Source organism: Caloenas nicobarica, chromosome 2 (genome assembly GCF_036013445.1).
Source record: "Caloenas nicobarica isolate bCalNic1 chromosome 2, bCalNic1.hap1, whole genome shotgun sequence".
NCBI classification, from domain to species: Eukaryota; Metazoa; Chordata; class Aves; order Columbiformes; family Columbidae; genus Caloenas; species Caloenas nicobarica.
Window position 1 is genome coordinate 109,778,902 of NC_088246.1, and position 17,394 is coordinate 109,796,295.

The window sequence follows — 17,394 nt, forward strand, 5'->3', positions numbered from 1 at the left end:
GCTAAACCTGGAATTAAAGGAGATGGCCATAAGTTGATGCAACTTCTGCAGAAATTTGGCTTCCTAAGTTTGGTGGGAATAAGCACCCAGTTCAGTTGATCATATCCGTAGAGAGGCTGCGTTCTGACAGCCCAGCTTACAGGACAGCTGGAGGCCAGGGACAAGTTTGGCTTGGGCAGTTTGAGATGGGCACGAGTCTGTTGAAGGGGCTGGTGGCTACATTACCTGTGAATTAGAGAGCAAAACCAAGATACGATGAGGAGCCTGTTTGAGCTGTACTGCTGTTAAAGCTCCTTACCCAACCCCTTCCTTTAATAAAGGAAAAAAGAAAATCCCAAACAGAAAATGCACTTTTTGAACATCAACAGGCCTAAAGCACGAACCTTTCCCCATTGAACTTTTGCTTCTGTGCTGCCACTGCACATGTCCCATCTGTGCAGCTTCAGGCACACCCAGGGCATTGGCCCTAACAGAGAAAAGGCAATAGAATTGGCTTCTGCTTCTTTTCATGTGATGTGGTACTGAAATGCAAGTTCTTGTTGATGCTTTACTAATAAAAAAGTTACTTAAAATGGCATTGCGTTGCTCTCCCTTCCTTGAGCTAACTGTAGAGATGCCAAGCAGCATTTCATAGTGCAGGTGGTAAGGGCATGTTCCACTTCAGTTTGGTCAATTAGAGCCCTGAATCTTGGCTGCAGCAGATTTTAACCAGGTTAGAAACAAAATTATAGAAGAGTCAGACAGGGAAATAGTGTAAGAGCAGGGCCCCAAATTAGGAACCATTACTGATGAATTTATTTGCAGGTGCCTTCCAGTAAAATTAGAATCACACCTCAGTCACCTTAGCTGTGGGAAAATTCAGAGGACAGGACTTGTGCTTCACCAAAATGCCTTTTCATTGAACAAATCCATAGCGAAAGCACAACCTGCCTCCTGGAGCTGCGCTTAAAAGGCTGGCCCATAACCTGCAGGATTTCGACCAGTGGCAATTACTGTTGATGGGGTAAGAAGACAGTTTATTCGGTAAAAAAGATTCAAGTCAAAGCTAATCATTTCAGATGACTCTTCCCTGTTTTACTGCAAAATGATGCAGCTGCTAGACCCAAAGGGAGGTTCCAGCTGAGGCACAGAGGATCCCTGCGGAGTTTTTGACCAGCATGATGCTCGGCTGACAGCAAACTCCAGGGAGCCTGGTACTGGGACCTGCTGCTCACACAGAACAGACTAACATGCATTTTTCTGCAGCCGTCTCTGAAAACCCACAGCCCATTTTATACGACAGGAGTTACACCCGGGAGTGTTTTTTTAACCTGAGGATGGCATTTATTTAAGACAGCACCGTAGTGTACATAGACGCTTCACAGAGTCCTGCCCTTCACAGCTTACAATCTAGGATGATGCAAGAATAGTTGTTACCCACTGCTCCACCTGAAGATTTAAATGAAAAGTGTCACATCAAGGAATGTCACTGGTGATCTTAGTGCTACTTTATTACATCATCACATACATCAATGCCTGATACGTGCTATACATTAGTTCCTGATACATGCTAAGTGCTGCAGTTCTGTGCCTTTACTTCTGTTAAGCAGGTCTTTCAAGAATACTGCAACTTTTGCTAGGATTGCCTGTTTTCCCAACAAATACAACCTTTCTCCCATTGCGCCTGCTGACCTGGTGGGAGAAAAGAAGTAAGAAGTACAGGGGAGCATGGAGGACTCACACTGGCACAAGGGCAAGTCAGAAAAAAAAAACAGAAAAAAAAGGATAGCCTACACAAAACCAATGACCCACATGACCATTTGATCATACTGCTTTAACGCCTTTTGTTGCTAACATGAGCCTGTTCTGCGCTAGCATGAAAAATAAACATCAAGCAGAAACCTGTGCTTACCTCAAGTCAGGTACCATCAACATCTTAAAATCCTGCAGGGCCAAGAGCTCACGTGCCCAGCTTGCCAAGCTCTGGGAGCCAGCGCTGCCAGCTTCCCTCTCTGTTCCCCCCGCAGTCAGAAACCAGCTCTCCCCAGCTTCACCAGTCCACAGCAGGCATGTGTGACGCAGCTGTTGTTACTGGGCAGGGTGAGCAACCACACATCTAACCGGCCTGGAGCCCTGATGTGCTGGCAATCAGTTCTTAAAACCAAACCACCTCCCCACACGCACACCCTCCTCTACTCTGTTTCCCTCGAATTGCAGCGTAATGGCCGAGAAACACTGAACTGCAAGCCTCAGTGGATTGAACAACAGCAGCAAACAACCGCCCTCCATCAACACACCAAACTCAATTTTCATTCTATTTTCAACTCTCAAAGTGCGGAATTCTTATTCAAAATGGAACTGCTACGCATCGATCAGCACGGTTACAAGTGCTGAGCTTGCTTCTGCTCGGTCAACATCCTGCCAAGTTAATGCCTCTAGACTTAACACTATTTCTGCTTTATAAACTTTTTTTTGTCCTACGTACCTGGCTGTTTCTGCACCAGTCCAAAAAGCTGCCCCTCGCAACAGCCCAGCACTTTCCCTCGCACGTGGCTGGCTGCCTCTGACAGAGATCTCAGACAGTGCGTGTGACATAAAACTGACTTCAGAAATATTTTTGAGCCATTTCCAGTAAATAAAGAAAAGATGAGGGGGTTTCCCTAGGGAAGGACTGGGATACAAAACCAAGATAAGCAATTTCAAACATGGGTTGGGGCTTTTTGCCCAAAAGGTCAACTCGTCTATAACAGTGACAGAACCGGAGTGGGAAATGGAGTGCTTCAAGACCAGTGTCATGCATAGCAGGGCTGAACATACAGCTACAGATCCCATGGAGAAGACTCACATGGTCAAGGGAGAAGAAAGGTGGGAGCCCCATGTGCAAACAAGATGAGCAGAAAGCAGGAGAGCGGAAGTGTCCAGGAAAGCTTACGGGAAATTAAGAATCCGTTTATCTGCTAAACACCGGAGCCTACCCGCTCCCAGTGTGACCACGGCCTGCAAGGTCCTTTGTACGCACTGGCGAGATGAGCAACCACAGGGAGATCGATCAACCCAGAGGTGCAGGAGTGTCACCTACCCCAAAGACAAGGTGAGAAACAGCAGCACTGTCCAGCAGCAGAGGCAGGCGGCTGGGTAACGGAACCGGCCTCGGGAATTTCTTCCTTTTAAAACAAAAAGAATTACTCTTTTTCTTAGCCAAAGCCTCCCCACTGCCATTTAGCCTAGAGAACAGCAGAAGAGGACAAAGCACAAGCAGGCAAGGTGCTGATCCATGGCACGTAGAGCGTCAAAGAGACTGGCAAACGAAGTATCTAGCTCTCTGCTTCCTAAGCAGCGTGAAACATGGAGAGCAAGCAGCCCAAAACCTACAGCGGGGAATGAAACTGAAAGGAGATACTGCAACACAAGCAGGTAAGGATTAGTTTCTGGAAGAAGGAAACAAAGTGCAAATAAAGTAATCCAGAAAACTGATGCATAACTGGTACAGACCCTAAGGTATGGCAGGGGAGTTCGGCCCTGGACAGAATGTAGGAGCCTCTGGTGACTCTTCTGGGACACCAGCTAGTGCTGGAAGGTGCTACACGCAAGGCAACACTAAGCAATGATTTCAAATCTGATGCAAGAAGTACCTTTAGACAATTCTTTTTTCAAAACGAAGCAACACATGAGCCTCTCCAAAGACATTTCTACCCCGTCCGACAGCTATGCTTTCATCATCTCCAGCAGGCATGTATGGAAACGCTGTAGCACAGGTTTCCACATGCACCACACACTTACTCATCTCTTCCTTTCCTTCGCAGAGCTCTGCCATAGCTGCACTCCCCTTCCCAGCAGGAGCTGGAACATCTTCTGTATTCTTTATCCAGGAAGCAGCATCACTCCTCTGAGAAGCACAACTGACCCACATCAAAGCTACCCAGCGTATCTTCTGGAAAGGAGCCTCTATCAGACTTTGAGCTCTAAGTTTCTGTTTCAAAACAAGAAAGGCCTTAGGTCCATATAAAAAGAGCAAAGTAATTATTAGCTACACATTTAATTGCTTTTGACTAATATACATATTTTTAAATTAAGTTTATTCATTAGGATCATGTAATTTACTGATAGTTACACCCAAATTAATGTTCACTTTCAAACTAACCAGAATAAAAACGCTCAAATTTTCCTTAAGCTATAGACACTTCAAAATTACCAGATCAAAACAGTGACCAAGATTTTATTCTTCTAGTTTTCTAGAAGTTACTCATGCTCTTTAACAGCTTCCTAAACACAAGCTTGCCACTTGAACAAGTAAACATCCTTACAACATTAATTTCACTTTGTGTGCACATCCAAAAATAAGTTAAAATGCCCTAATAGAGGGCTGTCTAAGAAACATGTACTACACCTGGACCAAGTATGAAAATGTTGTGAACATCAGACAAGGCTAAGATTATTACCAATACATAATTCTGCATGTTTCATAGGAAACAATTTCTGCAGTTACTGGAGTATTTTTTCTAGATAATGAGAAGCACTAAAAATGATCCTAAAACCGTTTTGTACCGATGTGGAAAAGTGCTGATAAAATTCAGTTACACTGGTAGTCAGTAGTTAGTAGAAAGCACTCAAAAAGGTGAGTCCATTTGTTTTTCTTGTATTATTGTTTTCTCCGTTCAGGGCATGAAAAGTACGCGTTCATGGAACTGTACCCTTTCGATTTCAAATTTCCTGCTTTTTCAACTCTTCTGGTTATTGCATCAGCCTGTTCCTCAGTTGAGACTTGATGTGAAGAGCAAGGACCAGTGTAACAGCACAGTCTCTTCATTCAAGTAGCCTACAAGCACATTTCTTAGAGATAAATAAGAGAAGTATTTTCCAGCACCTTCCAGGAATCATTACTCCTCTCCTCATAGGGAGGGAAGGAACTAGGGCACGTTAATATGAAAATAAATTATTAATATACCCTTCTCCCCACACACACAAAAAATTAGGCTATTAACATCCATAGAAACTTTGTTTGGATATAAACATTTAAGAGGTAAAAACATCTGTGTGTCATGTTCAGGCAGCACATTTAAACAACATAAGAAAAATTAGTACCACACAAGTTTTATCTTTTCAGGCTCCTCCTCTAGATAGATTTCTAATTCTACAGTATCACGTTCTGACCCTGACAATTCCCTTTAAATGGTTATAAAACACTATCAGATTACAAAACAGACAAAATTCAGTGCTCTAGTACCTATCAGCCCTTCACAGAGCAAATAATCACGTGGAAAATTCTTAATACCACACATGCATTCTTTTCAAGTTTTGAGTACGAAAAAACAAGATGGTGAAAATATAACATACTCTCTCTGTTATAAAAGGCACATTTAGGCAGTTTTAAATGTGCTGTTTTGTTTCCAGTGTTAAAAATAAATTGTTTAAATGAAAAGAGCATCTGCAGGAGGTCAATTTAATCTTCAGTAGGCAACAGGAGCTGCTGCGGAGATGATAGATGAGGTTACTTTTCCGCTGATGCAATATTCGTATGAATATATAAAATCTATGCAGATCAGCCTTGGAAGGGAGATCTTCAATGCAGTCTGCAGAATAAAACTTTTCTGCCAGTTACTTGGTATTTTTGGTTTTATTTTTCTGTTGACGCTGCTGCCATGGCTGGTTTCATGCCCTCACGTGTTGACTTCAGCTCCTCCAATTCTGTGTTTAGTTTGCTGATCACCCACTCCAGGGCATCCCGACCCTGCCAGGAAAATACTGGAATTTAGAATCGGAACAGATACACCACCACTGTTCATGTTTCTATAGTTTTTTCCTCTGTCAGACATGAGACTTGTTTTAAAATTAATTCCGTGTTCTGCATAGTTTGACAGCAAATTAAATTGGTGATTTCTTAGCATCTTCTTACTGAAACTTCACTGCAAAGTCATTTGCTTAACCCATAAGCAAGAAGTAAATGCCATATTGGTGTGAGCTTCCAGCAGCGCACCTAGGCAAAAAGCCTAATTCAGTAGTTAGGTTCCCTTGTATAAGCATATTGCTGGTTTTACTATTTGCTGCTCCCACCACCTGAAGAACACCAAGGCATTTATGACAAAGTCTATACACTGTTCTCAGATTCATTAGGCAAGTTACATAGGTACAGTTATTGAGAAGATCCAGGATAAAGAAAGTCTTCCAAGTGCTCTTTGAAGTAGCAACTAATTGATTTGATCTCTAGCAAGAGTTCAGAGAGGGATTCACAGCGAGTTCTGTATTTGTGCACAGCAACTTTTCAGCATATAAACCAGGCTTAACTGAGAGACTACAGTCACACATTTTATACCAAGGCACAGTCTTTCTCTGTTCAGTTCTCAGAACGGGAGTGCCTCACAGCTAGGCACTGACAGCCAATACTTCAGTAAGAACCGGGGATTCCAACAAAATAAGCACGTCAAAACCCTGCTGTAGCAGCTGCTCCCCAATGACCGCAAGATGAGCAAGCAGCCACACAATAAAGCCAAGACAATAAAGAGAAGCACTTTAACTAAACAAAAGTGCAAGATTTTAGAGCTCCACAATCTCAGAATCACAGCTGTTGCCAAAACCAGCAGATGGGATCAGACCAGGAAAACACCTGGCCTTTCTTCACATAGAGGGAAGCCAAGAGATATTCACCTCTATTATCCCACTAAGAATAAGAAGTACAAACACTGGGGAGCAGTAACTGAGAGCCACGCGGCTCTGGCCAAGTCTACAGGGGTTCTGGAGATAAAGGGTCTGAGCCCCCAAAAGTCCTAAGTCTTCAAGAGAGCCAGTGCCAGTGTTCAAGTCCTCTGCAGAGACTGAGGAGGGGAGGGAGAACACCCCTACACAAACAGAGGTGTTCTGAACTCAGATGTACTATTTTTGTTGCATGCATTATAGGTAATAAAGTGGAAAAAACAAAACAACCAAACCAACCAACCAAAACAAAACAAAAAACAAACAAAAAACCCCACCAAACCTCTTGAAGAATCCAGAACCTGCTGTTGTCCTTTATGAATCACTAAGCATGAGCAAGAATCTCTATAAACAGCTTTGAAAACCTCAAAACGAACAAAAAAAGTCAAACCAAAACCTATACATATTCCTGAAGAATTGGTTTTGGAGTTTAGGAACATTACTCTGAAACAATATTAAAAGCCCAGTTCTAGGCTGCACAGTGTAACATCTTAAAAGAAAAATTAAGTTTTACTACGAATAAAAGCACACATCTCAAGACCCTCACTAAGTTCAGCCAAGGGCTGACTGTTTCTCTTCAAGTTTTTCATATTTACGGGGACTCACAGCATAAATACTAATGCAACCTCTGCACTGGCTGGCAGTCCTTACACAGAGAAAAGCCATCCACATATCACAACAAAGTGTTCAAGCCTTGGCCAGAGCTCAGAAAGGGAGATTCAGCCCTACCCAGAATTACCTCAAGAACTAGTATCTTTAAGTTAACTCAGTTCATGATATGCCTTTAAAAAAATACTGGCAATATTCAGGAAAGCATGATTTAAACTGTCCAATTTAAGTATCGGTTGCTGAAAAAAGTCCTTAGAAGAGTATGATTTAACTTCTGTGTTCCTTTCATTTGAGCACCAAATCAGCCATGCTTCAGCAGGTGATAACTTCCACCATCTCTACATCCTCTGCAAGACCTGGGAACGCCAGCAAAGCACGGATAAAAGCACACAGATGGGAGTAGGCTACCGCATGGCAACAAGTTGTAACAAGCCCTGAATTAGTGGAGTAGATGCTCTGCAAAGAACAAAGCGGGGGGAGAGAGGGGGAATCGTCTTTCAGTAAGCAAGCATCTGGATATTTAAAAGTCAGGTTAAAATGTCCTCTCTTCAGTGACACAGGCACAGAGAACTGAGTAAAGACAGGAACATCTTAGATGTATTTGTCTAATTGCACAAAGAAGATTTGTTAGAAAGTCAAACACCTTTGACCTAGAAAATGCTCAGCAGGAAACTGCTGAGATTCTTGTCAGGCCCTGACTACAAAACAAGCAGGTCATAGTGTTTTAGTTGATGTATTTGTTGATAAGATAACATAAAGAAAAAAAAAATCCATGACATTAAACTGGAGCACCAAGATATTTCCTTCAGCTTTTGAGACTACACAGGTCTGCACATTTCCTTAGACCTGCATACGCTATGTGCTATACTTTGCAGCTAAGAACAAACCCGTGGTATCTGCAAGGAAGATTTCAGCAATATTCTGCATAGGAAATTAAGTTATAAAATCTTAACCAGATGCAAAGCCTCCAAGTACTGTAGGACTACCCAGTTACCAAAAAAAAAATCTGACAGAGGATTGGTCTATAAAGTTTCATATTGTACAGATTCTGTAGTAAGTCATTAAGCAAGCACATTCATAACCAAGCATGCATATTATATTAGTCTTTATTGCATATGTTAGCAGTATGACATGTTTGACAGACCAAATGCTGCATATGAAGACTTGTTGGTAGAGCTTAAGTGACTGATAAATGCTGAGCCTTTGTAGTTGACGTTTTCCAGAAAAACAGCCATAAAAGCTTAGTGGAATGAGAATGTAGAAACAAACACTCACGGCATACACTGATCTCAAAGTAAGCAGTGTTAAAAACCCGTACAATCTTAACCAGGAGAAGCAGCATAATGATTTTTTTTTCTTTTTTAAAAGAATCTTATTAGTTGAAGCATAAGCCAATACAGGAATGACAGAGGCTACACTGACTAGTGGAAGGAAAACAATCTGCACAGAGGTATCACAGAGGCAAGTACACACCGTTCTCTCAACCCTGAAGTCAGATTTTTTCATAGTAACGTCACTTAAGGGACACGTCACTACCGAAATGAATATAACCACAAGAACAACAAAAAACACAGTTTGGCATTCTGACAGCTTCAAGCTTTGTACAGATTCCCACAGAAGCTCACAGGAGGGCAACAATTTTCCTCAGGCGTAAAAAAAGCAAATACAATTTCACTATGCAAAAGATTACCCTTGTTAGGTAACCTGTTTCAATAAATCAATTTTATATCCTAAGAATACAATTCTCTTTCATTTTTATAATGCCAATTCCAGTCACTAACCAATTTATTAATTTCTTTCAGGTACCAGTTTTACATACCAAAATGACAGAAACTAGGGAGCAGATGGAACACTTGGTGGAGGGACTCATCCACATGCCTAGTTATCCGCAGTCATTGTTCCACTTTCAAACCATAAGAAATACTGCGTGGCACAAGACATGGCTGCAGCAAGTTGATTGTGCAATGACATAAGCACAGGTTAACTGACCCAGTCCAGATCTGACCTACTCCCACTCTCTACAACTGCACTGTAATGAACATGTTTGCCATTCCTGTTTGCAACGTATATAAAACATACATGCAGGTTAATTTATGAAATTCACATGACAACAATCCATGCACGTATTTGCTAGGAAGCTGAAATGCTGTACCAAGAAGAAGAATGCTGGCATTACCACTAGTTAGTACAAACTGTAGATGTGGAGAACTGCTAGCTTAGAGCGCTTTCAGAATTTTGAATTATCCACTCAATAGCATCCCACCCCTGGAGTAACACAAAAAAGATTTACAACATATGGCAAATGATTTTCCCATTGTCATTAAAAGTAATAATGTGTCGTCTGCCACCTTTGCCTCAGAGCTAAATCTCAATACTTACTTCCTACTTCTTCAGAACAACAAAACATTCTTCAGCAACTTTCATGAAGTTTAGAAGGGGTGCTAAGAGCACAGAAGCACAGCACAGCATGCAAGAAGAACTCGTAACAGCAGAGTAGATTACTGGCTAGGAAACAAAGGGCTGGTAACAGCAAATACAAATTCCTGCCAAGCTCAAAACCTCTGAAGAGATTCTTCAGTGAAACACACAGGTCAAGAAGGTCTTTTTGATTTGCAAGAAGTTTGTGAGCCAGTGCATTCCTTGAAAATGGCAGAAGAACAATCTTTAAAAGAAATCGAGTTCCCACACAGGCAACACCTGAAGAGGTACCAAGAAATATTTACGCTCTTTCTCCAAGCTCAGTAGAGACATGCAAATGTGACAGATACCACGAGAGGAACTCAGTCGGCACTTTTAAGTGTACCCAGTTGATCTGGTCATTCCAACTAGCTGGTGCTTTGCTACCTCCAAGTCAGACTGAAGTTTGGTTGTGAGCCAGATTTGGACTTCTCTTTCAAGAAAACGTACCCCACACAGACTTTTAAATGGAAAATGGATCAGAATGGAATTTTAATTTAACTGAAATACATCCCATTTATGACTTTCAAACAAATGCAGGGTGCACTCAGCTAAAGTTACTCTTTAGCGTCTAGAAATTACCTATCACTCCTTCCCCATCCCCTGATTTTAGCCTGTTTTCCTCTCATTTTTGGAGAAGCACACAGAAGGGAGGAAAAAGAGGCCTCCTCATGTCTAATCTAGTTGGTCAATATTCCCTCTCAAGTTGGCTTACACTGCCTTGGTCAAGCACCATCTCTCACAAGGCCCAAGGCCTGGCCAAAACACAGGGTCTCTGGCATAGCAGGAGTTACCTGGGCCAAATTCCCACTGCGCTGAACGTCTCCAGCAGCGCAGAGCACAAACTCAAATTGCTGGGGCACTCACCCTGCTGTTTGGCAGTGATGCCTGTGCTTCTCCAGCAACTCCATTTCTTTCCCACCTTCTCTGAAGAAGTATAGGACAAAGTGCCCAAGAATAAGCACTCCCATAGCTCTGCCTGTGCTCAAGTGCAGCTCCATGGCTGCAAGCCAAGCAGGAAAAGCAAGCACATAGATAGAGGAGTCGGTGTAGTGTTACCTACAAAAGTCAGCATAGTTTCACCTCTTCAAAGAACGCGCCTCTGCTTACACTACATTACTTTCAGCCAAAGGCAAGGAGACAACTCAATAATGGATAGGGAACTGGAACAACTGACAAAGCAGCACAGAAAATATGCTAGCATTGACTGCTAAATCCAGATTCTGAAGTCTGAAAAGGAAGCTATATTCACTACTAGCACTACCTCCTGGAAATAGGAGGGTAGTGTTTTAAAAAGGTGCTTTGGAAAAACAAAAACAACAAAACAAACCAAAAATCAACTAATAATTAACAATATGTTTCTGCTACACGTAACTGCAGCATCCACATAGCAGTTTTGTTTGTTCTGCTGAGCAATTCTAGTTGAAAAACAAAGATGAAGTAGTGAAACCTTTTCACACTTTGGGAAATTATATTCTACTTGCTGAGGTCCTAAAAAAAGGAATCAGTTGAAACTCCATGCACAATGTTTAGAGAAATTAAATATAGCATTCAGCACATGTGATTGACAGTTACTATTTCAACAAAAAGAAAGGTGGTGGGGAGAAAGAAAGAAAACAGAATAAAGATGTACCTTTCTGGCATTAGAAGATATTGTGTTTGCCATTAAGCTTTCCAGATAACTGCTCAAGCTAATGCCTTTAACAGTAATAATTGCTTCTTGAGTTAGCACAGTTCTGGAAGAGAACAAAGAAAAGTTAATACCTAAACTGAATTGGACTAACATAACGTCTCCTATACACAAAGGAGGACACAAATATCCTTACTTACTTTTCAGGGTTTTCAGGATGAGGCGTATAAACCAGTCTCTCATCAACAGACACCAAGTTTGTGAGAGTAATCTTAAAAAGAAAAAAAAAGCTGAAATCCTCACTTCCCACCTTTCATTTTTTTGTTACCAAGAGCACTACTCAAGAGCAGAACACTCAATTTAATGTCAGAAACAAAGCAGTGTACACAGAATATAAACCCGAAACACATTCAATAAAAAGACCTAAAAAAGGTGATGCATCTTCTCATATCCTAGATCTAATTATATCAAAGTTCCTATTCACGGTACAAAGCACAGCTTTCCATTAATTTTCCCTGATTTATGGCATGCGATTCAGAGAGGCTCTTCAAGACCAAGACCACCATAACACTATTTGGACTATACAGAAAATTAATACTCAGGAAAGACAATGCCTCTGTACAGAGACAGGGCTCTCCTACAGACAACTTCACTTTAAATCTGACAGTTACAAGTTCCCAGGATACCAAAATATAGCATAATACTTCATTTACATTGTGAGAAAAAAGGCATTTCACATGAAAACTGCTGTTGTAAATGGCAGTGTAATGTAGAACAAGCTATTCATCTAGAAGTCAAACTATTTTACAGGCATTCTGAGAAATAATTGTACATTAAAAACAGAATCACAAATGTTTGATTCCTAAGTATTTAAGTTTCCTATTTGTGGAAAGAAGGAGGAAAAAAAACCAAAGCTAAGATGTGGACATTGCTGCCTCCTGATCAAAGATGTAAACACATTTCTAATCTAAGAGCAAAACATCTAATCTCCAGAACTAATTACCAGAAATTTCTTTAGCTACCACTCACATTAGTTGAGCAAAGCTCCATCTTTTTTTCCACTGGATCCACCACAGAATGTTCTGCAATGTAAGTCAGGGTTCTACTTGTTCCTAAAATCTGAAAGTGAAGAAATAAAAGAAATTACAAATTTTAAAAATTAAGTACTAAAATTTTTTTAAAAAGGGAGAAACACATAAATGTCAAGTTCTTAGCGACCCTAGATAAATACAAAGTTATTAATGAATACCACAACGCTGTGATCAGTGGGAAGACTACATCCTGGTAGGTTGTATCAGCATTATAGCATGACACAGACCAATCAGGAAGGCATGTATAGACATACACACACTATAAGCATATTAAAGCCTACAACGTATTCTCACTACTAAGTACACTAATTGCAGCTTATGTGATATTTGTGGATGATATTTCCTATAAATTCAGCTTTTACTTTGAATTCAGCTGCAATTCAGATGATGACATAAAACTGCATCACACCCTTAGTAAACCATTAAGCCTGTAAAAGCGTACCGCCTTTACGATACTCGGCAATCCCCACTCTGTGCTGAGGAGACGGTGACTGTGCAACCTCCCCTTGTTATCAAGGCTTCTGTCGAGGACATCTACTCCTACCACACAGGGATTCATTGGGTTGGGGTACTTTCTCATAGCAGCTTTGATCACTGTATCCCAGGGGTGTCTGTAAAAAGAAGAGGAGACAATATTTGCAACTATTTTGTATTTAATTGCAAGTATTCAGACAACACCACAAGGTGTTTCAAAGAGATGGGCACAATTTGAAATCACCATATCTTTGAAATTGGGTCCATCTTTCTGAAACACCCTGTAAATCAGGGATCTAGTTTGTGTAATATGGCACATGCTGTAACTTCATAGCTTCCAAAAGTCCCTTCAGAATACAACAATGCGTGGAAAGACAATAAGACAGTATCGACGCACAAACAGAAAAAGAAAATATTCCTTTCTCCAGAGTGAAGAAAGGAATTATTAACCCAAGACTAACAGAAACGAGGGCAACGGGCAACAGTCACGAATTTTTGCAAGTGACATTCCAATTAGCTGTGTAAAAACCCCTCAATGACAGGGTAGCTGTCCACAAAGATCATTGAGATTCATTTCGGAACTCAACTGGAAAAGCAACGTGACCTAACATTCAAGTTAACTCTCCTTTGAGAAGGCAGCTGAACTTGATGACCTGTAGAAGTCCACATAAATTCTTCTATAATTCTAAGCACACCAAATAAACTAAAGAAGAAATCATTAGCTTTTGTTTCTTCCTGTAGCAAAAAAGCAAAGTGTAAGCCAATTCAACTAAAAAAAAAAAATCAGGAAGTTCAAAATAAAGAGACAGATTTTCAGAAACCGTATCAGCTCACTGATGATATGATAGGTGCAGTCTGTACCTGTAGTACTGCTTCCAGAAACTTGTTAGCATGAATGACATTTATGGATACTTTTCTCAATACAGAACTGTTTTTATGAGACAAGTTTTGATAATCTCAAACTCCAGAGATCAGAGGCAGCCCCACTCCTGGAGGCCAGGCAGTCCACATGGCTCATGTTGTAGGACTTCGCATTTCTTCTTCTGAAAGAGGGGGCTAGAGAAATCATGGACTTGATCCAATATGAAAATTCCGTCCCTAAGCAATGATTTCTATATTCAGCATAACCGACAGATCTCAAATGAAAACTTTATAACCTTTAAAGGTACCTTTAAAAATTCAGCTATTGATAATCTAACTCAAGAAGGCTTAGGGGTGCCAACCTGTATGTAAGAGTTGCACTTAGGGCCCTAAATGGATTTGATTTCTAAGAACGCTACTTTTAATCTTAAAATAGACTGGTACAGAAGAGAATCAGACAGTACACCACCACAAGAACAAACAGAAGCTTGGAAAAGGAAGTTATTTTTCCAACAAGAAGACTAAGAAAAGGTCTTTCAGCTTTATTAGTGCAAGCAGGAAAAACAGAGCCCTCAATTCCTGTCAGAAGGGGAACTGGAGAACTATTCCTTGATATCTGCAGTAACTATACACCATCATCAACAGAAGATATACAAACTGAAAAACGTCAAATTTCTGTTAAGTGTCCTTGAGGGATTTTAAGGGTTAGAGATCTGACAAGCTACGACAACATTTTATTAACCCCTGAACTATATTTTATTTACCCCTGTAGATAGTTCAGTTCAGTTGCTTTGAACAATCTACACCCACGCACATTACACCATAATATGGGGGTGTTCCAATACATATCTTCATGAGAAAATGCCAAATAAAAATCGATTTTGTGTTTTCCAGGTGACACGTATTCATCTCAAACTCAGAAGTTATGTCATACACAAGCAGCCTTTGCTAGCCTCTGCTTGCCATTTCACATTAGAAGCTACCATTTACTTATACCAGACTAATGTTAAGGTTGAATACCTAATACCTATGTCAGTTGTGTTAATGTAATTAAAGAAGTTCAAAACTGCATATCTGGGATATTTCGTAAATATTTTAAGAACTGTCACCCCTGATGCTCTTCAAGTTTCGGGATTTTCAAGAGACCTGTAGCAGGTGAGTTATCTGTGGCATTTTAAGAGTTGCACTGGAATTCCTGTGTGCTCCACACCAGGTCCCTGGTATAGCTCGTTATATACCTGTTGATACTTTTGCCTGTTGTTCCCTTCTTACACAAAAGTGGAATTGGATGACCAGAACCACGTGCAAAATAAATTTAATGCCGGAAAGGACTAACGGTAAGAAAACTTACTCGGATATCATGTATCTGTTGTCTGCAAGGCGTCTGTGTGAGAGTATCTGATGGCTAAGGTAAGACACACACTCTGTCCATACCTCTTGGAATAGCTCATCAAGTACGTCAGTAGTTCGGGATTGGTTTTTTTTTTAGTGTGTGAAAGTTATTTTTCCTTAAATACCCACATCTTCATCAAGCGATTCCGCTGCCGGGCCGCCTCCACCACAGCGCCGTTGGAATGGTATTTCCCGCCGAAAGCGGCAGGAGGTGGGAGAGATCCCCGCACCGGCTGCGAGCACGCAGGGAAAACCTGCAGGCTCCGCAGCGGCGGGAGCGCTGCCGCACCGCCGCGGCCCGGCCCCAGCCCACCCCTCGGCGCCGCCAGAAGCCGGTGCACCCTCCCTGCCCCCGCCCGCCGGGCGAGCCTTCGTGCCGGCACAGCCGCTCGGGAGCCACCGCCCTGCCAGCCTCCCTCCTCCGACCGCGCCCGCTGAGTTTCCCGTTTCCGCCCTGGCAGTGCCCGGCTTCCCCCGCACGGCCCGGCGAGGCGCCGGAGCGGCGGCCCGCCCGCGCGGCCGGGGGAAGGAAGCAGCGGCGCCGCCGTTCAACCGCCGCCGCGCCCGGGGGCCCCGCCGCCCGCCAGCCCTGCCCCCCGCGCCCCTCACCCGAACACGTGCTCCGAGCTCCAGATCTTCATGGCCGCTCTCCGTCTCTCCTCAGGGCCGGCGGGAAGGCGGGCGGGCAGCGGCACCCGAGCTCGGCGGTGTCTGACAGCCACGGGCGGGCCGGCGAGCGAGAGCAGCGGCGGGGGCGGGGCTCCGGGTGCCGGCACTGGCCGTGCCCGGCCGGCTCTGCGTCATGCATGTCATGCACGTCATGCACGTCATGCACTCCGTCACCGCCTGGTACCGCCCGGCCCTGGAGAAGCGGCTCCGCGCATGCGCACCGCCGCCCCGGCAGCGCCGCCGTTGGCCAGCACGCTCCGCCGGCAGCGCGGCGGGCAGACCCAGGCGGCTGCGGGACCGGGCTGGGCTGCTCGGCCTCGGCTCGCTGTGGAAACGCACAGCCTGGGAAAAAGCAGGTCTGTGTTACCAGGAACGAAGCGATCCCCACCCCCCGCTTTGAGCAAATAAGCCTTCGCGAATTACTTGCCTTGGAGTTTCGCTTTCAACATGCTAACGGTTGTGGGCGTAGTACACAGCCAGGTGCAGTGCGTGCACTGCTGCGCCTAGGAGTGAAATCATCACAGAATCATTGTGGTTGGAAGAGACCCTCAAGATCATAGAGTCCAGCCATAACCTAACTCTGGCACTACACCATGTCCCCAGCAACCTCGTCTATGTGTCTTTTAAACACCCAAGGGATGGCAGCTCCACCACTTCCTGCACAGCCTGTTCTAATGCCTGACAACCCCTTCTGTGAAGAAATTTTTTCCTAATACCCAATCTGAACTGGCACAACTTGAGGCCATTTCTTCCTGTCCTATTAACTTGCTACTCGGCAGACCAACACCTCCGTGCTACAACCTCCTTTCAGGCAGCTGCAGACAGCGATCAGGTCTCCCCTCAGCCTCCTTTTCTCCAGGCTGAACAGCCCCAGCTCCCTCAGCCGCTCCTCATCAGACTTGTGCTCCAGGCCCCTTCTCTGAACTCCAGCACCTCAATGTCTGTCTTGTAGCGAAGGGCCCAAAACTGAACACAGGACTCGAGGTGGGGCCTCACCAGTGCTGAGTACAGGGGGACGATCACTTCCCCAGTCCTGCTGGCCACACTGTTCCTGATGCGTGCAAAATGATGCTGCCAAACGCCTTTAATTCACGAAGCAATTTTATAGTGAACGTCTCGATATAAAATGCGCTATATAAAGAAAAAAAAATAAAAGGACACAAGGTTTCTTATTTTCCACCAGGCTTTGTTGAACATTCCCGCAGGATAAAACGGCAACGCCATGGGAGACCCGTCCCCTCCAGCAGCGGCAAGGAGGCGAGCTCGGTCGCCGACGCCCTCCCGTAACCTACCCCGTCCGCTGCAGCGGGGAATCCCGCCCTTCCTAGCGGCCTCGGCCGGGCCCCGCCGCGCCACCCACACGCCTTGACTCAGCAAACGCGACAGCCGCCGGTCTGGCCTCACCGCCCCCGCCGGAACGGCCACCGCCCGCAGCCCCGTCCCGGCAGAGGTGACCGCGGTGGGCGTGGCCAGAGAAAGGGGGCCGGGCTGGGCGAGGTTCTGCCGCCACCAAGGGGCGTGATCTCCGGGATGGGGGGCGTGGTC

General features: G+C 43.7%; 1 protein-coding gene across 5 annotated transcripts; it reads right to left on the reverse strand.

Moving 5' to 3' along the window:
* Positions 1 to 1,323: 1,323 nt before the first annotated feature.
* Positions 1,324 to 17,295, reverse strand: PRELID3A (PRELI domain containing 3A). 5 transcript variants are annotated; one of them, XM_065629864.1, is made up of 8 exons: positions 17,142 to 17,295; positions 16,846 to 16,980; positions 16,277 to 16,352; positions 12,896 to 13,064; positions 12,392 to 12,481; positions 11,563 to 11,633; positions 11,366 to 11,468; positions 1,324 to 5,707 (listed from the first exon to the last, which is right to left on the reverse strand). In XM_065629864.1, the coding sequence occupies exons 4-8, from the start codon at positions 13,031 to 13,033 to the stop codon at positions 5,594 to 5,596; spliced, it is 516 nt and encodes a 171-aa protein (XP_065485936.1). In that variant the 5' UTR covers positions 13,034 to 13,064; positions 16,277 to 16,352; positions 16,846 to 16,980; positions 17,142 to 17,295; the 3' UTR covers positions 1,324 to 5,593. The 5 variants fall into 5 exon arrangements, 4 of the variants coding, with proteins under 4 accessions (XP_065485936.1, XP_065485937.1, XP_065485938.1 ...); XR_010605844.1 differs by lacking the exons at positions 16,277 to 16,352; positions 16,846 to 16,980; positions 17,142 to 17,295 and adding an exon at positions 15,790 to 15,905 and having other exon boundaries at positions 1,324 to 3,143; positions 3,760 to 5,707; XM_065629865.1 differs by lacking the exon at positions 16,846 to 16,980.
* Positions 17,296 to 17,394: the final 99 nt, after the last annotated feature.

What these genes read in the sequence shown, in the direction of transcription:
- PRELID3A (XM_065629863.1), bottom strand. Translation starts at nt 15,821, where the DNA reads ATGAAGATCTGGAGCTCGGAGCACGTGTTCGG. An exon ending in AGCTCGGAGCACGTGTTCGG is followed by an intron (nt 13,065 to 15,789) that starts GTGAGGGGCGCG and finishes TTCTTTTTACAG; the next exon opens with ACACCCCTGGGATACAGTGA. An exon ending in TATCTTCTAATGCCAGAAAG is followed by an intron (nt 5,708 to 11,365) that starts GTACATCTTTAT and finishes TTTTCCTGGCAG; the next exon opens with GGTCGGGATGCCCTGGAGTG.